This window comes from Fusarium oxysporum, genomic scaffold (genome assembly GCF_000149955.1).
Source record: "Fusarium oxysporum f. sp. lycopersici 4287 supercont2.65 genomic scaffold, whole genome shotgun sequence".
Classification (NCBI taxonomy): Eukaryota; Fungi; Ascomycota; class Sordariomycetes; order Hypocreales; family Nectriaceae; genus Fusarium; species Fusarium oxysporum.
The window spans coordinates 1,094-24,054 of NW_017264865.1; the positions used below are offsets into that span (position 1 = coordinate 1,094).

The window sequence follows — 22,961 nt, forward strand, 5'->3', positions numbered from 1 at the left end:
CTAGTCTATCTATCACAAAGTACATTCCCTAAACTAAATACCTTCTAGTTATACTTACTAATATTAATTATAGCCACTAATATAATGCCTACTATATATAATAGCCTGCAGCCTAATTAGGGCTATTATATAACTAACTATAATCTTATTAATATAATTAGACTGATGCTAGAGTAAGCTAAGGGCAAAGATTACTGCGTATTATATAAGATGGCTAAAGCTATTAGGATAAACTTCTCTTTGAGGGGCAGATTAAGCCTAGTTAGGATAGCTATCTTTGAATGCAGCCTGATTAGCTTGATTAGTTGTATGGATCTGGATTACCTAGGTGGTATGATATCTCCGACCTGGCTAGCTAGAGAGCTATCCGGATTGAAGAAGCTGGAAGAAGCCCTATGGCAAGGCTGGTCTCTTAAGGCAGAAGAGGCAGCTTTCCTTGCTGCATTCACGGGCCTGTCAGCCCGGTACGAAGAGTGGCTCGAGAACGTGATCATCGAGGCCGAATGGGTACTCTGCATCCTCCCTCTCGTACGGAAGTAATGTACAGACCAGGCTGGTCATAGTCTGAGACCATGAGAGCAAGGCTGGGACAGGGAGTCTGCGCACAGCGTTCTGAGATGAACGCGGGGTAAAGGCGGGGTTCAGGAATTTGAAGGAATTGGGTTGACTTTTGTGTAAGTTAGTTGGCGAAAGTTAAATTGACCTGAAGTCATGACTAGCTCCATTAATTGAATGCACGTGGTGTGGCACGTGACTAATCGACCTTGCGTACGAGAACAGATCTAGTGAAATCAGTGAAAAAGCAGTGGTTTAAACTGGGGATATTATAAGTTTAATATTATTAGTCCTGGCCTAGTTAATAAGATAAAAGTAAGAAATATAAGATATATATAATATAATAACAGGGATTATAACGCTAAGTAATTACTTTATAATATTTTTATAAATATATTACTTTCTTATTTACTTATAGTTATTTATCTTATTCTCTGTCTTTTTATTATTATTAGTATTTAGGGTTAATTACCTATTAATAACTAACCCTAAATACTAATTATTATTATTATCCTGATAGAATATTATTTTAGTAGAATAGTCTATGTATAACCCCGGATCTCTATATAATCTCACTAACCCTAACTGTCGTTCTGCCAGAACAACGCCTGGATGAGAGGCCAGGTACTAGCTGTCTCGCCATACTAAATCATAAAAACATCCCCGGTAATCGACAAGGCCTCGTAGCAAATATTACTATGGATACCTCCAATAACCCACGTGGCGGTGAAAACAAAGTCAATGACGGCAGCCAGAACCTCTCTCTTGCTGTAGTTATAGGTTTGACCTTCCATCCGTCCGTCGGAGACTGTGAACGGTTCGTGGTCCGCAGGCAGAAAGTAGGTGCTGGTAAATAGCCCTGTGCGTATCGTCGCCCCGTCTCCTTCCCTGCATACATCTTCTAGGTCCCTGTCGCGAAGTCCTCTGGACAAATCTTCGACTAGATTTGGGGAACAAATCATGGCCCACCTCAACTTATCAACGCGCCTCCTCTCGTCCTCACGGCCGTTCTCAACTCTGAGCTGATCTCCACAAAGGTGCCGTGTCATTCTCGCCAGTTGAGCCAATGCCTGGCAATCATTGAGTGCCAACATTTCGCTTTTTAGAGCGTTGATATCGCTGAAAACGTTCCTGAAGATGTCAATTGCAATGAGAGCTGCTCTCAGCTTGGCATGGGGTTCAGAACCGTCACGAACACGCCGGTCAACGTCATTGTTTCTGCAGGGTTCTGCGACTAAGGTGCTCAAGTTCTCTCTGACCGGTCGTTCGTAGGCGTGTTTGAAGAATTTGATTAGATGTGAATGAAGTGTCTGATGGGCCGTGAAAACATATCCATCAGGGGTAATTTCGAGCAAACTAGCGCTAATTTCAGACAACATTTCCCCCCCTAGTATAAACCCAGCGATGCTGACTGTGCCATTTGGCAGCCGCTTATCGGGCGGGAAGCTGTGGAATCTGATAAACCTGAATTGGTTGTGATCCAGCCTCCAGATTTGAAGCAAGTCTGCGTCGTTGGTGTTATAGATCTGCTCTTCCTCAAACTCCAAGCGTTGGATTGCGTCAACTGGTGCCGGGGGCTCCCATGAGTAGGTCCCTCCGAAATAAAGGGCTGGAGAAGGATCTTGACCCTCACGACGAGCAACCGGCGGAAGTGCCAGGACGGAGTAGTAGGCCCTGGTCTTCACGCTCATTCTTATCTTGCCCTGGTTATGGTGAACCAGGCCATGGAGCGCATGTCGTCCGTATGTTCTCGCGCGAAATGAAGCGACAATCCCTTTCGGAGATTTGACAAGGGTGAGGTGTCCCAATCGACCGAACCATAAGGCTGGTAAGGGAAAGACTGTCCTTTCAAAAACCTGCCCCGTGCGCTCTTTTATATTTTGTTCAAAGCCTAGGACAGCACAGAGGCAGACAAACTCGTCTCCGTTCCACCTCATAGGAAATCTTCTTTCTATCAGTCCAGTAGCCCTTTCTGTCGAGAATGGGGAGGGTGCAGTTTGTGCCGCCGGGTAGGACATTGCCCTTCGGCATCTTGTCAAGCATCCTGCCCTGGGGAAGTCGTCTTCGGGGCTGAAGCCAATAGAGTTCAGGAAGTTCGCCCATCCTGCGTAAACTAAAAACCTTGGCTCTAATAGAGAAGGCGTTATCTCGTGATTTGTCGCGACCAAGCGATGAAGACTAATCGAGGGCATTGCCCCCAAGATGCGAGGAAACCATTTATCGTCGTGAGAAGCTAGTACTGGCCGCCATTTTCCTACTACTTTTGTGTCCCTTGCATCTTGTCTAGCCCTTTGGGAAATCCGAAGCTGGAAGATGAGAACAATAACGGCAGCGACTGCTGTACAGCCTGCGAAGGTCGAGATGACCGTAAAGATGAAACTCGGGACGCCTAAATGACTAGACATGTTGCACATGTGGCGCTCGATATGTTACCAAATGATGTGAAGAGCCTGCAAGTTAGGGGTAAGGTTCCGGGTGTTGAAGTTGAAGAGGGAATATCAATATAGAGATATTACAGGCTTAGAGTCAGAGATATAGGGTGTACATAGGATAGCTGGCGCTGGCTAGAACCTCGGGTGTATAAGGTTTTGAAGTAGAATAGCCTTTAATTCTTGCCCCACGTTACATCATCCCAAACCTTTCCAGAACAGACGGAGCAAGCCCTGAACGGCAAATACACATCCTTTTCTCCAATACGACAGAGCAATACGACAGAATGACAGACTAGTGCGTCCATTACACACTCATAAGATCAGCCTTTCTACAGTCTCAGATGTTTATCAGCACCGCTCAATTCTCCAAATAAAGTTCGAACACGAGGCCGAATTAAATGCTTCCTCGATCTATATGGATCTACGTGAAGGCAGACAAGCTTTCATAAGTGCATAACAGAATTCTTAGTCTTCCGTAGTTGCTGGGCTGTTCGTCCGGTTGGGAACTAGAGTAGGTCCATCGAAATCCGGGCGTTTATCTCCTTCCAGGGCGCGTTGTTGAGAAGTAGCCTCGCTTTGGTCACTCGGTCCGGAATCATTACGTTCCTCCGTAGAAAACTGGTAATTAACCACTGTAATCGTGGACGCGCTCTTTTGACAAGAATCCCACTTGTCCATTTCGGCGGTCCAGCCTCACCAGTATGCACGCCGTGAACAACTCAAAGAGGGTCATTTAATCACTGACCACCGCTCGGGCCTCCCTTAAGCGTAGCACGGCCGGTCAGGCGCCTGAGCAAACCCCCAGTAAGCCACCTCAGCTCGATCAAGGCAACATGTAATTTGGACGGCAAAGTGCATGGCTGTTTCGGTGCTGCAGGTTTGGGCTGCAGGCAGCAATGGGCCAATGCATTTCTGGCAACGTTGGCCGGGAAAACACCATACCCTGGCGGTTTATCTGCCTTGGCTACTGCCGCAGACAAAGCAATTCATGGGTTCCGTGTCGTGTAAGACAGGAGCTCGGTTACAACCAACAACTGCAACACAGCAGCAAAAGGACGAATAGATAATGCAGATCATCTACTTGGTGGCACTTGATCAACAGACAAGTGCGACCAGATTGGATCATTAGCCGTGGATTCTTGCCTCAGCTTGAGGCGAAATGGAACGTTGAAGCAGTGAGTACTGAGAGTGTGTCGCTTGCCCCGTACACCCTGTCAGCACCAAATTGTAGTACGTAGTAGGGTAGACCGGTCCATTCTACACATATCGCTTAGAGATGACGATGGCCTCATACCCATGTGTCTCCGCCACAACATGATCAGCTGCCGGTAATAGGCACCTGCCCGGCTTGTGCCCATATCCGTATTCGCCCCGCCAGTAAGACTCGGGCGCTACAACTGGCCTATTGTGGCTGCAGGCGGTTAATCAAGCCGTTTCTAGGTCTTCGACCGAAGTTTCCATCAAATCCAAAAAAGGTAATAGATCGACGCAGATTTCTCTTCCTCGGAGAGGAGACGACGTATATCATCCCATCAAGGTCCATATTCCCCGAGCTTTGGAAACTAGCTTAAGGACTTGAGCGATGGTACAGGCCAAGTTGGCTGCCTCGGTCACCTTCTCCCCATCGTCTTCAGCAATCACCTGTACAAGTTCTTCCCAAGGTCTCAGGGCAAACGGTGAATGATCTTCATCCTGTCTACAGGCCGACCACTGTTGGTATTGCGCATCTGCGGCTGACTCGGTGGGTCGGATTCTGAAGCACCCATATTTTGTATATGCATTTGAGAAAACATTAGATAAACAGGGATAATGGAATTTGCCTACAAGGTGAAACCTGAGTAGCGAAAATAGCTCTCGTGTCTTTACAACGACTCCGAAATATGCAATTCATTACGAAGGGCACCGGAATCCCGCGAAGTGCTCTATTGATTTTAAGTATAATAATAACTTGGAACCGCTGGGGACCGCTGGTGGCGGAGTGTCCAGGGGGTCTTTGGTGGACATTTTCCTCTTCCCCAGCTGACCCTTGTCCGAGCTCTGCAAAAGTTCTATCTGCTTTCTACCAGGGTTAGTCGAATGTGCCGTTTCAACATCTGGTAATTATATATTATATCCTGGACAGTCCTGAGAGTGGGAACCAACACACCAGTGAAGTATCCTCTTGTTTTCTCCCGCCGCAAGCCCTTGCTTGGTGTTGGTTCTAACGAAACAATCCAGTCCAGGCCTCAAAGTTCATCAGGCGATTGGAAATAAATGATGATGCATGACCCCCTGTGCACCATTCTGCTGTTGGTCCTCGGTCAGCTTAGAGTACAGCGTTCCGCTGCGCCAGACCTTCCTTCCGCTTATCTTCATTTTGCTTTCTTCACAGTCGGGTCGGCGATTTACCAGTTGGGCTGCATACATAATCGCAGCATTTTCCTTCACATCTTAAACGGTACGACTCCAAAAACCTTGGTACCCCACAATCATGCATGCTTCAAGCGAGACAAGATCGGCCTAACATCAACCAAATGCGTCTACTTTGCCTGCACGGTCGCAGGACCAACTCTGATATCTTGGAGAGCCAGTTGGGTGAGTATCCGGCCCTTATCTGCTGGTGGGTCGACTTGCTTGGTAGTTGGTCGTAAAGACGGCTGAGGAGCTAACCATTTATTTCCAGCACCAATTATAAATAGACTCCCAGAGGGCTACGTGCTGGATTTCCTCGACAGCCCTGTGCGAAGTCAATGCTGCTCCCGGTGTGGACTCTCGTTCTTTAAGCTTGGCATCGTAACCACTTTGCGAAGGACCTTGCCTCTGCATATTAATAAGTAACTTATATAATTAATATATTACTTTACTAAAAGAAAATATCCCAGAGGAATACCTAGTATTTATAGATATTTATAATAGCTAAGAGCTATTATATAAGGCATTAGATCTATTAATCCTAACAGGTATCCCTTTTCTAAGGATTAATAATAGGTAAGCTATAAATAATTTTACAAAAGGTATATTAAGAGAGGGTTAGTAAGGTAAGGGGTAATATTATTAGTTATTGGCATAAACGCGTAGATATTCATATAGTCAGGCGCAGGTATAAAATAATCCGTTTAAAGGCTACTTAGGAAACAAGAAGCAAAACCTACACTAGAACCCCAACCTCCCTTAACCCTCCTTTAACCCACGATATTCACACATCCCAATGAATCAGCTAATTAAAGTCCACTACTTAGACCTGGTCTTGTTAAGATTATCTGGCACCGAAGGCATAGCCCCTGCAGCCGTGATATCAACCAGCAGACCCTCGTCACCGAAGATAGGGAATTCCTTTCTGCCCTCTAAAACTGACATCCCCTTCAGGACAAAGCTGGCAATGGCGAGTTGGAGTGACCGTTGAGGCGGGCGCATGGCAGTGGCAGGGGTGCCGAAGGTGTAGAAGAGGTCCTGAATGTGGAAACCAGGGGAGACACCAAATTCGTCTAAAAGGTGTGTGTGTTAGCAATGCTATACTCTTTGCGATGCTAGTGTCTTGCGCCAGGCGCTTGGTTGACTTATAAGCGTAGCTCTTGTCCTTGGTAGCCTGGCTGATGGCGTTAAAGGCATAGTCAATGGCCGACTCACCCCATACTCTTATCTGCCTAGTACTTATATCCATATATCCTAGGAACCTATTATATATAAGAGGATATACTTTCTTTACTAACCTCCCCCTCTGCTTCTTATCTAGCCCTAGGAGTAATATTTTTAATTACTTATTAAAGTCCTTATTTATTTCTATATTTAAATTAAAAAGGAAGCTGCCCTTAAAGATATTATATATAGCTATTACTTTTATTAATTTAATAAACTTATCTTCTTATATAGACTTAATTATAAGATTAAAGAAGGTATTAGAGTTAAAAACAAGAGCTTGAATATAGTTTATGTAGGGGAAGGCAGTAATCTAGGTGATATTAGCAGTAATAATGGCAGCTGAGGATATAGATTTAGCGGCATCTAAATTATCAGCTTTAAGGATGGAGAGGAACCTGTCGTAGAGCTCATCTGGGTCGCTTGTCGCCACGGGTATATCAGCTGGACTCTGCGAAATAGCCTGCTGGAACAACTTCTTCGTCGACTTGCACTTGGTACCAGCAGCGATCAAGTGACGAAGAACCGGACTCCTACCGCCAGGCTCTCCCATAATCGTCACGTGGTCCTTGGAACCGCCGAACAGGTGAATATTATCCTGGTCCCACTGGAGGACGAAGCGCTGGTCAAGGAGGGCCGCGTTGGCGTCGCCGTCCGCAAGCACCTTGGCACTGTTGAGCCAGCCAAAGGCACCGAGACGGCAGTTGAGGGTGACGAAGACGAAGTCCTGGTTAAAGGCAGATTGGGCCTGGGCCAGGATGCCCGAGGGTTCGAAGAGGGTGGGCCAGAGCCGTCTTTGGAGCCGAAGACGCCGCCGCCGCCGTGGATCTATTCACATTAAAACGCCTGTCGGTCCAATTCATATGATAGAAGATATAGACTAAAGAAGAAAAGCGAGATTGAACTCACAAACACAAGCACCGGCACACTCTCCTTATTCTTCGTCCCCGCTGCCTTTAGCACCTTCTTGGGAATATGCACATCCAGCAATAAACAATCCTCGGTCGCATTTGCATTAATATACCCCGGCGGCACCATCCCGTTCTCGATTGCCTCGACCCAGCCCTCCAAGGTAAAGGGCGCTTTCAGGTTTGAGTACTTACCGATGGCCATCAGCGTCTTGGCCTGCCATTGGGGCTGACCTTGTGGGCATATACGCGTCCCGGTGCCGGTCTGGACGACCTTGCCGCTCTCAATAGGGGATTGAGGGGCGCGGAAGCGGAGGTCGCCGGTGGGGGACTGGCCATAGCGGACGTTTTGGAATTTATAGAGGTCGGTGTCGGGGTTGTACTGAAGGGTGCGGTGGAGTTCCTTAATAGAATTCCTCTCGGTTTGCCGACTAAGAAGTGGAAAGGGGATAGGGAATAGTTGAAAATGTACTTATATAGCCTAGATTAACGTCGGTGAGATAGGTTGAGTTTTTATTAGAGGTAGGGGCTGCGGTGACTTGCGGGGTTAATATAGCGGTTAATAATAGTATGTAGTCAGGTATATGCATAATGAAGATAAAGAGATTAGATAAGTAGGGTCGATTGAAACGATTTTAACTAAGAAAGTGAGGACGGAGGGCGTTGGTAATGTCTTCTGAGATCTACTGATGGTCTCCCTATGAGCTATTATATAATTGTCAGAGCCATGTCAGTTCCCTCTCACTTGTTGTTTGGACCTTTCTTCATTGAAGCTTCTCTGTCGCAGTGAACGTGGGCGTCGTGGATTCCAGGCATCACAAACTGAGACCTAAGGTCGACAGTCGGTATACCTTGCTCGCGGGCAAGTTGTAGAATTTCAGCATTCGTGCCCGCTGCTGAGAACAGGCCGTCTGCAGAGACTACAAACACCTCAGCACGAGGTCAGGCCTCCGAAACGGTGTAAACATTGCCCGAGTGGTAGGCAGTAGCCAAAGAGGAAGGCAAGGTTGCAAGCTCGGTTTGCATCCGATGGGCGGAATGGGCGGTTGTACGGAGCTATTCCGAGCCTTGGTCCGACCGCCCTTCTTCGGGGCAGTATTACAACTGTACCTTGAAGCCCCATTAAGTTTCGATTATTTACTCTGGAAGCTTTGGGATAATCTTCATATTTTGCAAGAACTTGTGTTCTTGATTATATTGCTCAGCCTTTGCTACTTACTTTTACTAGTCTACGGAATGTTCCGATGACTAACCCGCACCTTGGTCCGTAGTACTAATTCCGAGGCCCATTCAGAACTTAAGCTCCTCAACTCTTCACGGTAAGTATTATTTATAACTGGTGTAGGAGGAACGCCACTTTTGGAGGCACCTATCGCCCTATCAGTCTGTTAAGTATCCGGAATGGCCAGATGACGGTTCTTCTGTCGGCGGATCTATTTCCTGTCTGGAAATTGTTGATAAATTAAGCATACCTGATGCGCCACCTAGAATACCGCACGCGAGGTCAATCATTCTCGTAAATCCCACCTACCGTGATGATGGATCGTCAAGTTCCTCCAGGGACCATCCGGCTGATGGAGCGTAAGACATTCCGTTGTACCTGTTCGGTTTTCCCCCTCTTGGATAGACTTGACTAGTTGATTGGCTTCTCAGGGCAAAATGCGGCCGAGACAAGCAAGATTGTTCTGATGCTACCCCCGTCTGATGCTACCAACGATCCGCCGGTATGTGATTGTTTTACACCTACGATATTAGAGCTGTAGTCTAATATAGATCATCATCCTGCAGAATTGGAATAAATGGCGCAAAGACTTCAACTTTCTTCTTGTCCTTGCAACCGCTCTGGCGAGCTTCACATTGTATGTAGAGATCTTGCAACCTTTCAAGTTCACGCGATCTCTCCACTGACTTTCGGCTGGTTGGCAGCATCATGATTCAGCCGATTCTTTGGCCGCAGATGTCGCAAGACATGGACTTACCCATCACCGCATTCCAGCACGGACAGTCAGCCAATCTTGCTGGCCTGGCCACCAGATGTGCACTCTTCGTACGCTTGACAGTCAAGTATGGGCGACGGTCGACATACATTCTCTCTGTTGCCGTCATGGCAGCCGGCTGTTGGGGGACCGCTAAACGCACGACTTACACTGTGATTCTGACTTGCATCATTGTCGGTTGGGCCGGTTGGACCTCTGTAATCCGTTCACATGTGAAATCACATGCGAACCCTTCCATAATAGACTTTCTAGGTGCATGGGGTTTCCGGTCGGAAACTTCCACTACCGCCCAAAACCTCTCCGTGTATACACGGGGCGATATGCAGGACGTAGGATACACCAAACCTTATTTCAATGAGATCACATGATCCTGGATGTGTCTATAGTGGCAACCAGGCAACAGACCTTACAGCTTACGTAATGGCACAAGGCATACTCAAGAGCGAAAAGCAGGTCGACCCAACCGATTCCTCGTACCTCTCCAGAAGGGTTGTTTCGGAGCAGCTATTGCATTCCTTGCTAGTATTTAATGATGCTTGGCATCAGATTGACCAAGCGAGGGGAATGAAGACGTGACCGACAATGACCTTCTCTTATATCTCCACAGATACTAGATAATAATTTGGGGCACCGACAATTTATCATAGAAGAGTTAGAATAGGATATGTAATAATAAGCTGGAGTGTTTATTATATTATTTGCTAGTAACTCGCCTATGTAACGCAGCGATTTCAGGGTTATGGTATGTCTCGTTATGCTGGTAGATCCTGGTCAGGGGTATAAGCCAATAAGAGATATCGAATATCATCTTTAAGTGAAATTGGGACAGACAATAAAGATTTAGCATGCTTATTGTGTATGTTAACTGTTTATATTAAGTTATACCCAAACTAGTACTGATGATTCTTTATCTTTTGCATAAGCCCTTAGGGCTTGAGGTCTTGCAAGAATCGCACTTAAAGATGTTACTCTTGCTAGTCGTGTTGACGAAGACATCTAAGTCGTTATCTCGGAAAGTATTTCGGAGGAAGATGTTATCTAAAGCGATAAACTTGCGCTTAAGGGTCACGCAACTCAAGCCGAATAGGGGACTCGTTGGGCTGCATTCCTCGTCAATGACCACCAGCCCTACAGATGCACCCTTATTCTTTTGTCCCTCAACAAGGTTATCGCTAACTTTAGAACCGGCCGCACCGTCAATGGTAATTCCCCAAGCAATCTGGCAGGCAGGGTTAATCGGACCGACATGATTGTGACGGATTTTGGCGCCAGTAACACCTGGATCGACAAAGATTCCAAAGCAGGACTGCGAGACCATATTGTGGTGTACATCTGCCCCATTTGTCTGGACACAGATACCGACGCCGTAGTCAGTGACCATGTTCTTCTCCACATGGACATCAGAGAAATTATCCATGCAGATACCAATCCCATTGACTCCTAGGCCCGTGTGTAAGACCCTGTTGCCCTCGACTGCCGTTTTGGTCGAGCCAGCCGTGAGAGTACCATACTTGGCACCGTCAGCCAGTATGTTCTTGCTGACACGGGTATTCATGGCACCAAGGACAGCAATGTTGATACCAGAAAACTTGCGGACCTCGAAGCCGATGATGGAAACGTCTTTAACAGGCCTCTTTACTGACAGAACCTTTCGGTGCTCGATAACGAACTTGTCCAGCTCGATGCCCTTTCCTTGCACACAGATACCAGCCTCCGTTTTGGGACCACTGAGGCCCGAGCACATATTGTTAACAATCTTCTTGGGAGGGACCAGGACAGCGCCCTTGCCGATGAGTTTGATGCCGTCTTTAGAGATGGTAAGCTGCTCGGCGTAGGTACCCGCGGCAACGACAATCGTATCACCGCGAGAGGCCTTGTTGATAGCTTTCTGGATACTCTCGTCGTGGCGGACGTAGATAGTGTGGCGATGGCCGTATTGCCCGCTATTTCCATATTCGGGGGTATAGTCGTCCTTAAAGTTACAGCAATGCTTATCTTTATAATAGCACTTGGGTTTATCCCGGGCTGCAGAAGTTAGTAGGATAGCTTAAACGGTTAAAAGAAATACAGACCTCCTAGCCCTTCTTCATCAGAGAGAGGTGAAGCGGCAACGCTGCCGAGGAAAAGGATGCCTGTAAGGGCAGATGTAATCTTCATAATGGTCGGTTAATGGATAGAAGCGAGTATGTGTTTATAACGGGACCAGATGCGGTGTGAGGTCCAGAAGGAGATTATATAATTACGACGTCTTCGGCTACCCATTAAAGTCAACGAGCCTGCAGGGAGACTTAAGTACCCAAGACTCAACTTACCCATGCCAGGGAAAGCCGCTAATTTCCCCAAACCAGGAACCTGAGGCCCATCGTTATAATTAAATTGAAACCCTAGCGCCATAGCCTGTCCTAACCACTTAGATGTGGTGTGCGGGTGAGGGCGGTCAAGGGCGAGCAACAAGTCATTATGAATTCATATTGACGAAGAAGAGGGAGACAAATCGGGGGTAATGTCAAATATACGGCCCTATGACTAGCTTTGAAAAACACAAAGTATGGAGGAAACAGTCCGGATTTAGTTAACCAATCATGGCCTCCAATTTCTACTGTCTCCTCAGCTACCGATCATTAAGCTAAGCTCTCTTAACTAGCCCCTAACTCAGTACTCCGCATAGCCTAACCATCCTACTGTTATTTCAGACCCTTTAAGTTTAGTCTAGTATATTTATAAAAGTTAATCTGCCGTAAGTAGCTTTTATAATAACAAAAGGATATACGAAGAGATAGAAGAAGCAGGGCCTTGGCCTCTTATTATATATTCCTTACATTTATAATATTATAAGGTTTCTCCTGCCTTAACTGCTGCCTTGCGTTCTATTATAAAAAGATGGAAAGAATTTGATGATATGAGACATCCGGAACCTAGAGTGTGGCTTATTAATGTGATAAAATGCCCAAAGCGTTGGTATTGATCTAGACTTTGTGGAATGACGTCCGATAGTTTCTTGAGATCAAATATGCGTAAATCCAAGGGTAATAAGTCATAAAACCTCTGCAAGCCCTTTAATGAACCGACCCAATCTTCACGTGATTGGGAATAAACGTTTGCTTCGTAGGGAAGTATATCAGCAATGCGAAGCCCTGGAGTAGTGAAAGCATAGTGGTGAAGAACGTAAAGATAGAATATCTTTTCAGTCCGTCTGAAGTAAGATTGTGATAGCTGCAGCTTGGCTAGGGATGGTTCGGTAAGAGCCGAAGTAAGGTCATTGAAATATATGTAGAAAGATTTGCGCAAGAATCGAGGACCAATGTTGAGAAGGTGAACAGTTGAGAAAGTGGAATGCGTGAGTTATCTCTAGTTCCTAAATTTTGTCGTACTAAATCATACTGAAATCCCTGTACATTCAATATCCTCTCCTCCATGTGTCCTCCTAGTGGATAAGGAAACATAGGGATATCGCCTGCTGCGCGAAAGGAAGCGTGGAAGAAAGCTGCATTCCAAGGGGGATTCCAGTTTGGTACCCAGGAGGGCAACCCAATCACTGTTGGGTCAGGCTTTTCGGTGAGCTTAACGTCAGCCAGAAAACGGAGACTGTTGCATTTGAAAATGAGCAGCCAGGCGATGCGAGTGTACTTTTCTGCAAGACTTTCCTCATAGCTCCAAACCTTATCGTCACCCTCATAGTCAATAATAAGGCCAAGTGTAGCGTGAACTCTGTCTTTTTGATCTGTTACCTTCAGATCTCGAACATGTCTTAGTGCTCCTAGCATGTACATTGGGCTCGCGCTGAGCGCAGGACCCCACTTATTTGGATCAAGCTGCCATTCAGCTCGTGGCTTTCGAAGTGAATAATCTGGTACGAGACTATGTGGTTCCACTGGCACCTTGCATTCCAACATCTTCCTCCAACCAAGTAAATTTCGTGAACAGAAATCGCGGATAGATACTTGCTTCCCGAAGATTGCCCAGTCGGAGAGGGGGTCGAAAGGCCTCCGGTCAAGAGACGACTTTTGGAAGACCAAGTGTTGGAATTTCGTCAGGCTATCACCAGGAATGTTCACTCCAGGAAAGTGAAATTCTAGTCTTTTTGCGAAAAGCAGCTCTTGCTGTATCCAGAGCCTGTCCCAGTAGGGGCTTTCGAATCACGGGATAAGAGGCTCCCAGGATAGTGGATAGTTTCCGAGATCATCCATTGTGGAGCGGGAAGAAAGGGAAAGCAGCTTTCGGACAGCACCATCATTCGGAGACAGGTTGACGTCGATCCACACTCTGACAGTTCCGGCCTTAGAGTAGATCCCTTTCATCAAAGCAACCTGACGACTGCGTTCATTGTTATCGCTTTGATTTATACATACTGCATCAACCCATAAACGCCGTACTCCGTCTTGCAATCACAAATGGCGAAGGGCCGTCTGGAATGATAGAGTTGCTGGGAACGTTTTGTCGTCGTCGACAGTGATAGGTTGAGTAACCGATGGATTCCCCCACATGTATGACAAAGCGTCATATTGAAGATCTTGTTCGATTGGCTCCACAGTCAATTTGCATCGAATGGGATCATCAAAAATCCCGGCAGAAGTGAGAGAATGCGAATACTCCCCGTAAGCTGCATATCATATTTCTTGGTAGAAATTTCTCTGAGGGGTTCATAATGTTGCTTCCCAGTGTATTGATTCGTATTGGGCAACAGCAATTGAGAAACGAATCCAGCAGTTGTTAGGAAAAGTTATTTTTTTCACGATAAGTAAGTTACCAAGGATTTTAAGAGTTTAAAGCCTGGTTTATGGTCCCGAACAAAGCAATAGCTAAGAAACCTGATGAGATGACTGCAGTGCGACGCATCAAGATGATTGGTATCAAGCCATGCCACGTTCCGACAATACCCACCAATCATTGTGTACTTGTTTATCCGTCACCGGCTTTTTTTTTATTTCTCTTTCAAGAACTCTACTACTCATGATATAGGGATTAAATGAAGCTATCATGACAGCAGAAATTACTCTTGTGAATTTCACGGTCATTAAACCAGTCTAACAAATCAGACTTTGGCGGTTATGCACCATCCTGATCAGGATCAAAGATCTGCCCAACAAACGAGTAGATGATGGCATCGAAAATACTACAGTTTCTGGGAAATCCACATTCTCACTTCTATCTGACAATAATATTTGCGAGACCAAATTGAACATTCTCTGGTAGGCAACTGCGATGGTAATTCGTTTAATTACAAATTGCACAAACCGGGCATATAAACACGTCGCCATATCTCAGATATGCTCCCAAATACCCATCCGGGACCTGGAACGGCGAAATCTTATTCTTTTTGTATTCTTTATATTATTTAAAATAATAAAAGTCGAGTTATAGAGTCTCTGGTTCTTCTATAATGTCTGCGTCGGTCATATCATAGTGGAGACATGCTAACACACCATCCGTTACGGGCTTAGGGAAAGCTGGGATTGAAGTGGGGTAGTGAAACGGCAATGCCAAATGATGGGAGCTGCTTATTAGTCCGGTTTATTTCCCCGTCGAACTACCCTTGTTCCGCATCGAAGCGAGGTATGGACTGAGCCTGTCAGATCGATCATCCAACTGGAAGTGTCGGATAAACTGTCAGCCTTGGTTGTTGGTCGATATCCTTGCAACATATCGGTTGAGATGAGAGAGAACAATGTAGTCGTTCGAAAGTCCGATTGGCCATCATTCACGTGGTAAAAATCTCGCTGCGGTATTAAAATCTGGTTGCCTCGATATTTCTCTCGTGACGCATTACTCAAAGACGACAGAGTCTAATCGACAAAATGGCAGCAAACGATGATGGACCTATCGTGGCACCCGACGAAGATGTTAGATCCCTTATTTTGTTCATGTGCCTCGACTGATATCTGATATAGGTCCAAGACGACCGCGATTCATCAATTGGAGATGTAAGATCTATCTTTGGTTCGTATGTAGCGGGGAGAGAATGAGCTAACAAATAGTGGCAGGATGCGACATCATCGACAGCAAGTTTGAGCAGCTCAATCCTCGACTTTCGTCACGAAAACGGAAGAACATATCATGCATACAAGGATGGAAGTCAGTTACCGTCAACGACTCTTTTTCCTAGCTCGAAGTCCGATGGCTAACCCTACCTACGCAAAGAATATTATCTTCCCAACGATGAGCGTGAAAATGACAGGCTAGGTACAGTCCCGGTTGCGGTATAGCGGCAACGTTTATACTAAAGATGTCTAGACTTATAGCATAATTTATTTCTCCTTACTTTTGATAACAAACTTGGTCTTTTACCTCTAAACCTTCCTGATTCTAAGGTCAAGCGCGTCTTGGATTTGGGAACTGGAACGGGAATATGGGCAATAGACTTTGGTGATGATCATCCCGAAGCCGAGGTAGGATCAGTCAACCAAGGATCAAAAACTCGAAGCGAGGATTAGAAGCTGATACTTTTAGGTTACCGGCGTCGATCTATCTCCTATCCAGCCCAGTTTGTCAGCTTTGAATAACTATCCTTTCTCTTTATCGATGCTAATATTAGCTAGCGTTCCGCCCAATGTTCGGTTCCTTATTGATGACATTCACGAGCAATAGGACTTTTCTGAGCCCTTCGATTATATATATAGCAGGATGATGAATTTCAGTATCCCTAATTGGCCAGAGTACTTGAACAAGATCTACCAGTAAGTTACAACAGTACCTCCTAGTATTCTCTATAGTCTAATAACCTCAGAAACCTCGCTCCTGGGGGCTATGTCGAGATCCAAGAGATCGACGTGATAATGAAATCTGACGACGGCACGCTTGGCGACGACAGTGCAATCATGAAGTGGAGTAATCTATTGAACGAGGCCTCCGTCAAGGCCTCCCGCGATGTACCCCTCCCCTATAGAATCGAGCCCCTCATCGCTCGTGCCAGTATGGACAGCACCGTCGCCAGCCGCCAACCCGACGACAAACCACTGGCCAAAGGATAAGAAGTACAAAGAGCTTGGAGTATGGAATAACCAGAATATTGCCATCGCTCTGGATTCATTGACTATAGCACCATTTACGAGAGCCTATGGTTGGTCTGTTAAAGAGGTCCATATTTTTCTGTCAAGTGTGAGAAAAGATCTTAACAACCCAAGAATACATGGGTATTGGCCAATGTAAGTACATATGGTTATCCACTAGTTATATCAACTAATCAGCCGATAGCTGCTCCGTTTATGGAAGAAAGCCTTGAGGATGAGGGGGTATCTTATCATGTTATTAGCAATAGGGTTGGGAAACATCAAGGAGGACTAGAGAAACCTTGTTTCATAACGGTGGACAGCGAGCTAGTAATTCCTACCTTACTAGCTTTATTACTCTGCTAATATATAGTCCTGAGGCTACATTATATAGGCTTAAAAGATGTGCTTAATAGCTTGGATTTATTGGTACCCTAATTTGTATCTCTTCTACTAGTAAATTCTATTGTAATCGCGGACTCGCTGTTGTGATCAGAGTCCCACTTAGCAATGGTCTAATCAACAATGTCAAGATCCATCAGGCTAAATCTTAGGTCTTTAACTTCTTTGGTTGCTATAAGGATGATTTATGATACTAGAGAAAGAAAGGCCCGGTGGGAAAGCTCCATAATGTTGTCAAGTTTATCAGGTTATCTCCTTAGAGGAGCGAGCTCTTTAAGAAGATCTTGCGCGAGAATAACAAAGCAAAAGAATACCTCTTGGCAGGCAAGTCGACGGCAGAGCTAGAGGTCATCATAAACAACGACACGAGATGGAACACCACGTATCTCAGATCTCTCGAGCGCTCGTCAAGCAGGTAGACATTAGGGCGTTCTTGGTTCATCCAGAAGTGGAGAAATGGCTGCCGGAGGCCGACATGTTGAAGGGAGATGACTGGAGACTCTTGGCAGAAATCAAACATATCTTTGAGCCATTCTATCTGCAGACTATGAGAACGCAGGGCTGGGGTAGCGAGGGAGGCAACGGACGGCTTTGGGAGGTGATGACAGGTATGGAGTACTTACTGGAACACCTAGAGGATCGAAAGTTATTCCATCATATTGTCCCAGAAGTGATGGTAATGTGTATCAGGACCCAATACCAAAGGACGCGGACCATTACATCGTGTATTAGTGCAGTGCTTGATACGGGGCTATTGGTATAGTAGGAATTCAGGGTTGGCATAGATGAAAAGTAGACCACCCGGCGGGATTCTGATGGTAGTTTGTATAGTAGTAGGGCTTAACTTGAAAATATTATATTACATAAAATCACTAGGTGCCACCAGCTAATCTCTGCGTCTCATAATTCGAAGTCAATGTCGTATTAAATTCTGCATATCATAGAGTAAATCATGTTTACTTCTGACAAAAGCCACCAGCGTGATTATATCCCATTAAACAATTGACTACTAATAAACTGTGCTAGCCCTGCTGTACCTTCCAACAATGTATACCCCTCTCAGCGAAATGATAAATAAAGCTAGGCCAATAATCTCCAAGACAATAACAACCAGACCAGCAATAAACGTGTAAGACTATAATAGTAGTTATGAGTAATTATTAAATACACAAGAGTCAGAGGAATATCTTACTATTTCTGTGCATAGACTTGCCCAGGAGATATAGCTCTGCTGGGCCCTGTTCTGGCATGACCAAGACCATAGGTCCCAGTGGCTATTCCTAAGCACTTCTTTATCAATAATCAAGTAAACAGTTGCAGCAACCCAGCCTGCAATTGTAATACCAGAGCTGGCCAGCACGGCGCCGGTATGTACCCAGCCATCGCGTAATGATTGGGGCTATCTAATGTTAGAATATTATCAATAGGCTTTAAGTAGTCTTTTAATAAACTTACAAAACTGAGATGAGTTGCTATAGCTACCATCTGGATAAAGGATGCAAATGCTGCAATTACTAGCATTAACCAAGTCGAGAGCATCTTGACCGAAGCCCATTGAGTTCTCGTCCAGCCGTCCTCGTTTCTGTCCACAGAGGTATATGTTGTCTCCCAAATATTAACTCCATGAATAAGTAAACTCAGAATGCTAAGATCGAGTAAAAGGATGAAAATGCGCAGGCAGAGTCTGACGGCATCAAAAGTCTCCCGACGCTTATTCCGCACATGGCGCCTCCTGAGGAGAACTTGTTGATCGGAAACCGGACGAAAAGCCTTCGCAGCATAGCCATCGTCGACTTCGTCATGAGGGTCGAGCCGGTACGAGTATGACTCGTAGCCAGAGGGTACGCTAAGGTCCATGATGATTAAATATTAGGTTTCTGATTTTAGCATGCTTGGTTTTGGGCTCTTCAAGTGGATTTATGTGCGCGGGACTGTCATCTTCTTGTGCCATGATATGATCAGGTGGATTCGACGTCAATGATAATTTTGCGATTTTTCGTATGGTGGTATCCCGATCATGTCAGCCGCAATTCGGCAACACCGCTCCTTAGGTCTTGGTCCCTTGGATGGCCAATCATTTTACATCTAGATAATTTAAGTAAGCTTACTATCAGCCCTAATGATAAGCTTTATCTTTTACTTACAATGTGCTTACTGCATTTTGGTGCATGTCAGCCAATCTAGTCCATTTGGGGTAGCCGAAGTTGCAGAATGGGGTCACACAGCCAGACTTAAGCGAGGTAGCTCCCAGCAAGGGAAGTCACAGCCCGCTGGAGAAAATTTGCTTATTACAGAATCTAATAACCTGTCAGCCTTGAAGAACAGCTTGATTGGTTAATATCCTCTTGTAGCGGGCATGGCTGTGTCGCTCACATCTGACAACCGGGTCGAGATAAGATACAGTACATCCGGTATCACCTGACTTACACTCTCCGAAGTTCATTGCATCTCCATGTCCATTCTAGATCTCTCAGTCTTGACCAAATCTGACTGTACGGCAACATTTTGTTAGATTCAGTCCAGCAATTTCTTTCAGATTTACAGTCATTTGCTTTGTCCCACAACATGAAGTCGATAAGAGCCTACTCAAGCTTGCTTCATCCATGCTTTAAGCGGGGTAAGCGAGATCGGAACAGCAAATAAACTTACGGCTATGGCACCAAGTCAAGATGCTGCCCAGCTCCCTGTTTAGCACCTATCAGCAATACAAGGAAGACACCGACTCGGTGGCTTCTTGGCTTGCTTCGACAGCAAAGGCCTGCGGATACCCTTCAGATTTACTCACAGCTACCAGCATCTAGACAAAGGGAAGAGGCCGCTTGAAAAGAAAGGCTAGAAGGGATACTAAGGAACAGAAAACCTACATCCCAACTCCGCACACTATTCAGAAGTACGTCATTGCTGTCAAGGACTTTATCCCTCTGGCTAAATTCATTCTCGCTTCGAACCACTTATCTCAGTCCCCCCTTCCTTTGTTGAAACTCTCGACCGAGTTATATATGTGCGGGCCAGGTTTAACGCTCAACTGATCGACCATGGGATGATACCAAGCACCAAATCGGATGCCACTTATTACGTCTTCGTCGGGATTCTGGAAAAGGCTAGAGATGTCCTTAGGCCTTGTATGCCTGCTGGAACTAAATCTTTTTACTCCTTTGAGGACTTGGGTAATCGTTTCAGCGGTCTCAAAATTTACGAACCTTCCCCAGAGTTGCTAGATTTCACTGATATCGAGCGTCCTAAGAACGCACAGGGAGATGACACTATTTACGAGGCCGAACCTGAGACATCGCTTGAAGATGCGCTAGTACCCTTTATAATCATGATGAACGATCTCAACCAGATTAGGTTTTATATCGAATGGATTTGGTCTAATTACCGAGATGGATATTTTGATCTCGCCAATGCTGCTGTTTCTATAAATACTGGGATCAATCTGGCACGCAATCTAATTGACCAAGTCCTCCTAATTATGAAGGATTATGGTAGTGCCTGCACTATTTTGGAGAAGTTCTATTTTGTCTGTGCCAGGCGGGATGGGTTTTCAGAGGATGATATTGTTTCATGGGGCCCAGCTGGTAAGAATGAAGATATTTATGAGGTTGCGGACAAAACCTACCTAAATGCCAGTCTATTGCTTGGTGGCTTGGCTCGGGTGTTACCTCCAAACCATTTGCCGATCGACAAGGAAGGAATGTTTGGAATGTAACATCCCCAGAGTGATCGATCGTCCAGGATAGGCCGATCCAAGTTCAAAGAGGATCAGATCATCCTATCCGAATTCTTCACCGAGGCCGTTATGCTCGCTCGGATCGTTCCTAACTACCCAGTTGAAGACGAGTTCATTCGAGGAATTCGGGAGTTGGATACGACTGGAAACATACCGTTTCACCTTGTCTACGCCACCCAAATCCTCTTAGACGTTCATCATATTATCAGAGATCGCACATCCAGTGCAGTAGATAGTCTACTTAAGCATACCACTACGATGGACAGTGAGCTTAGCAGCCATATCGACTTTCACGAGAATTTGAAAATTGAAAACTGGCCTTCTTTGAATGAGGGCGCTCTCTGCGAGTTTAACCAGTCCTTACAATGGTTCGCTCAGTATCTAGTCTGTCTTGCCAAGCAAAGAGTCTTGCAGGGGGCTGGGAGCCTAGCCATGGAATCCGAAAGAGACCGTATACTTGTTCACTCCCCTATACTCTGTGGGCTTATGCTATACCACTTTCGAGCTAAGATATGTACTTTTGGTATTGTCATCACGAACGCCTGGGGCTCGATTACGTACTCTGCACATCTGTATGATGCCCTTCGAAATGAAGGCCTTCTTAACGAACATTGGACAGATATGGATGCTATCTAAACCTTGCTTGGTAAATCTAACTTATTCGTTGGTGAACAACCAGAAAATAGGCACAGCTACCTGAATCGCTTTCTTCTGCAAATAGGCTACTCTGCTTCAGCTTTCGCTGCTGGTGGAGACCGGCTACTACAGAGGCCTGGGAGACACCATGACCTGGCCTCTCGTGCCGGGCCGTGTGGCATTAAGGATGGTGCTCCAGTATCATGCATGTTTGTTGAAATATATGTACGAACGTCAGGTCAGATTGACCTGTTGCCCCAGCACGTTGACCAGATCACCTCGCGCAGTAGGTTCCAGGAAGAAGGATCAGAAAAAAACAGCACTCTTATGCTTACTCTAATCGATGATCGAGACGAGCTGAGGAAGAAGCGCCAACCGAAACAGCGTAAGAAGATGACTGGAGAAGTCTAGTGGCCTCCAGGAGAGCTTTTGAGATCTCTGGTTTTGGCCTTGGGAGTGGGAACCTTGGAGTTTTCATTGCCATACTTGCTTATGCATCAGTGGTGTTGAAAGTTCCTGCGTCATGTCAAAGTGGCCTGTGATTTCACCTTGAAGCAGCTGTAAACTACCACTTACACCGAGAAAGAGAGCGAACTACCGTTTGCTACAAGTTACATATTCATGGCTGCAAGCGATGAACAAGAGGGAAAGGAGGATTTCCTGATGCTGGCTGCTGCCAAGGTGTTCAATGTTATGATAGAAGGTGGGGCAGGGGAATTGGTGCTTGGAGTCGTGCGCGACACATATGGGTTTCAAGTTGAGTTTGCTACTGAGGATGACTCTGACGCCAGTGGCAGTGCAGATGAGGCAGAAACGTAGAGGTCGCGAGCCAAAGGCAGACATGAAGCAAGAGGGACGAGCCACTCACAATGGATGAGTTTGCGGGGGAAGCGGACGTCATTTCGGCATCATAGGATGAATCTTTCGAGGTTATCCACGTGATCTAGATGGGAAGGCCAAATAATACGCTCTCCAGAAACTCGATCAAATCTAATATCCTTCATTTCCTACGCATCTTCTGGTCTCAATCGAGTCGGTTCAGAAACTCCCAATTTCAACATGGCCGTCCCTCGAGCCTCTGTTAACTTACTCCGCTGCGGTATCCGTCCCGTTACCAGAGCCGCCCCAGTTCTCCAGGTCCGACAGCAATCCGGCGTCAGCAGCGATGGCGACATCGGCGGTCCCGGAAGTCAGCAAACCCCACCACCCAACCCTGGCTTCCGTGAGACCCTCAACCGAAACTGGTACAGTTTAATCCGCCTCAGATGTGGCATCTGCTAACAAGAGATGCAGGCGTACGATTGCAGGCGCAGGGCTGCTCGTTGTCGCCGCTCTGTCGTACATGTCCTCCTCGAAGGGAAGAAGAGCTCCATCGGATGCGGACTTGAAGGCTGCTTCGTCTACGGAGATTGGCATGTCGCCATCGCAGAAGAAGGTCTAGCACTAAGGGCGTCTAAGCAACTGCAGGTACATGGTGAGTTGAGTGGAGGGAAAGGGTGAGATGGAATGGAAGATTGTATGCCTGAATATTAGCATTTTACGGGCGCGAGTCGACTGCAGAATGGTTTATCTCCTCAGTGCCTAAGGACCTCCAAGATGTCATGACAGGGGAGCAGGTCAATTGGAGCTCTCGTAGTGACATACCTATCCTATGCTATCTTTCGCTGCGAGTAAGTAGAGTCATAATAAGACTTCATAGT

The 22,961-nt window shown here is 46.0% G+C and overlaps 12 protein-coding genes across 12 annotated transcripts; 6 read left to right on the plus strand and 6 right to left on the minus strand.

Moving 5' to 3' along the window:
• Positions 1-309: 309 nt before the first annotated feature.
• On the plus strand, positions 310-924 carry FOXG_22909 (uncharacterized protein; the record flags this gene model as incomplete). Its single annotated transcript, XM_018403334.1, has 2 exons — positions 310-536; positions 906-924. 2 exons carry the CDS (start codon positions 310-312, stop codon positions 922-924), a joined length of 246 nt encoding a protein of 81 aa, XP_018258764.1.
• A 275-nt stretch (positions 925-1,199) lies between these two features.
• Positions 1,200-2,246, minus strand: FOXG_17653 (uncharacterized protein; the record flags this gene model as incomplete). The annotated part of the gene is made up of 2 exons (XM_018397663.1): positions 1,200-1,479; positions 1,525-2,246. 2 exons carry the CDS (start codon positions 2,244-2,246, stop codon positions 1,200-1,202), a joined length of 1,002 nt encoding a protein of 333 aa, XP_018258765.1.
• A 1,206-nt stretch (positions 2,247-3,452) lies between these two features.
• FOXG_22910 (uncharacterized protein) lies at positions 3,453-3,665 on the minus strand (the record flags this gene model as incomplete). The annotated part of the gene is made up of 1 exon (XM_018403335.1): positions 3,453-3,665. One exon carries the CDS (start codon positions 3,663-3,665, stop codon positions 3,453-3,455), a length of 213 nt encoding a protein of 70 aa, XP_018258766.1.
• A 2,532-nt stretch (positions 3,666-6,197) lies between these two features.
• On the minus strand, positions 6,198-6,627 carry FOXG_17654 (uncharacterized protein; the record flags this gene model as incomplete). The annotated part of the gene is made up of 2 exons (XM_018397664.1): positions 6,198-6,451; positions 6,483-6,627. 2 exons carry the CDS (start codon positions 6,625-6,627, stop codon positions 6,198-6,200), a joined length of 399 nt encoding a protein of 132 aa, XP_018258767.1.
• Positions 6,628-6,915: 288 nt separating this feature from the next.
• On the minus strand, positions 6,916-8,326 carry FOXG_17655 (uncharacterized protein; the record flags this gene model as incomplete). Its single annotated transcript, XM_018397665.1, has 3 exons — positions 6,916-7,430; positions 7,532-7,941; positions 8,256-8,326. 3 exons carry the CDS (start codon positions 8,324-8,326, stop codon positions 6,916-6,918), a joined length of 996 nt encoding a protein of 331 aa, XP_018258768.1.
• Positions 8,327-10,414: 2,088 nt separating this feature from the next.
• FOXG_17656 (uncharacterized protein) lies at positions 10,415-11,664 on the minus strand (the record flags this gene model as incomplete). Its single annotated transcript, XM_018397666.1, has 2 exons — positions 10,415-11,532; positions 11,580-11,664. 2 exons carry the CDS (start codon positions 11,662-11,664, stop codon positions 10,415-10,417), a joined length of 1,203 nt encoding a protein of 400 aa, XP_018258769.1.
• Positions 11,665-16,131: 4,467 nt separating this feature from the next.
• FOXG_17657 (uncharacterized protein) lies at positions 16,132-16,475 on the plus strand (the record flags this gene model as incomplete). The annotated part of the gene is made up of 2 exons (XM_018397667.1): positions 16,132-16,181; positions 16,232-16,475. 2 exons carry the CDS (start codon positions 16,132-16,134, stop codon positions 16,473-16,475), a joined length of 294 nt encoding a protein of 97 aa, XP_018258770.1.
• Positions 16,476-17,904: 1,429 nt separating this feature from the next.
• On the minus strand, positions 17,905-18,763 carry FOXG_17658 (uncharacterized protein; the record flags this gene model as incomplete). Its single annotated transcript, XM_018397668.1, has 3 exons — positions 18,351-18,763; positions 18,088-18,294; positions 17,905-18,030 (listed from the first exon to the last, which is right to left on the minus strand). The coding sequence occupies exons 1-3, from the start codon at positions 18,750-18,752 to the stop codon at positions 17,905-17,907; spliced, it is 735 nt and encodes a 244-aa protein (XP_018258771.1). The 5' UTR covers positions 18,753-18,763.
• Positions 18,764-19,935: 1,172 nt separating this feature from the next.
• Positions 19,936-21,261, plus strand: FOXG_22911 (uncharacterized protein; the record flags this gene model as incomplete). The annotated part of the gene is made up of 2 exons (XM_018403336.1): positions 19,936-20,473; positions 20,636-21,261. The coding sequence occupies 2 exons, from the start codon at positions 19,936-19,938 to the stop codon at positions 21,259-21,261; spliced, it is 1,164 nt and encodes a 387-aa protein (XP_018258772.1).
• A 148-nt stretch (positions 21,262-21,409) lies between these two features.
• Positions 21,410-21,672, plus strand: FOXG_22912 (uncharacterized protein; the record flags this gene model as incomplete). The annotated part of the gene is made up of 2 exons (XM_018403337.1): positions 21,410-21,470; positions 21,500-21,672. The coding sequence occupies 2 exons, from the start codon at positions 21,410-21,412 to the stop codon at positions 21,670-21,672; spliced, it is 234 nt and encodes a 77-aa protein (XP_018258773.1).
• Positions 21,673-21,882: 210 nt separating this feature from the next.
• Positions 21,883-22,080, plus strand: FOXG_22913 (uncharacterized protein; the record flags this gene model as incomplete). The annotated part of the gene is made up of 1 exon (XM_018403338.1): positions 21,883-22,080. One exon carries the CDS (start codon positions 21,883-21,885, stop codon positions 22,078-22,080), a length of 198 nt encoding a protein of 65 aa, XP_018258774.1.
• A 12-nt stretch (positions 22,081-22,092) lies between these two features.
• FOXG_22914 (uncharacterized protein) lies at positions 22,093-22,848 on the plus strand. Its single transcript, XM_018403339.1, has 2 exons — positions 22,093-22,505; positions 22,555-22,848. Exons 1-2 carry the CDS (start codon positions 22,321-22,323, stop codon positions 22,700-22,702), a joined length of 333 nt encoding a protein of 110 aa, XP_018258775.1. The 5' UTR covers positions 22,093-22,320; the 3' UTR covers positions 22,703-22,848.
• The last annotated feature ends 113 nt before the right edge of the window (positions 22,849-22,961 follow it).

Bases quoted from the DNA above. Each gene is read 5' to 3' on its own strand.
- FOXG_22914 (XM_018403339.1), top strand. From the start codon at position 22,321: ATGGCCGTCCCTCGAGCCTCTGTTAACTTACTCCGCTGCGGTATCCGT. The intron at 22,506-22,554 runs GTACAGTTTAAT...CAAGAGATGCAG, and splicing joins GAGACCCTCAACCGAAACTG to GCGTACGATTGCAGGCGCAG.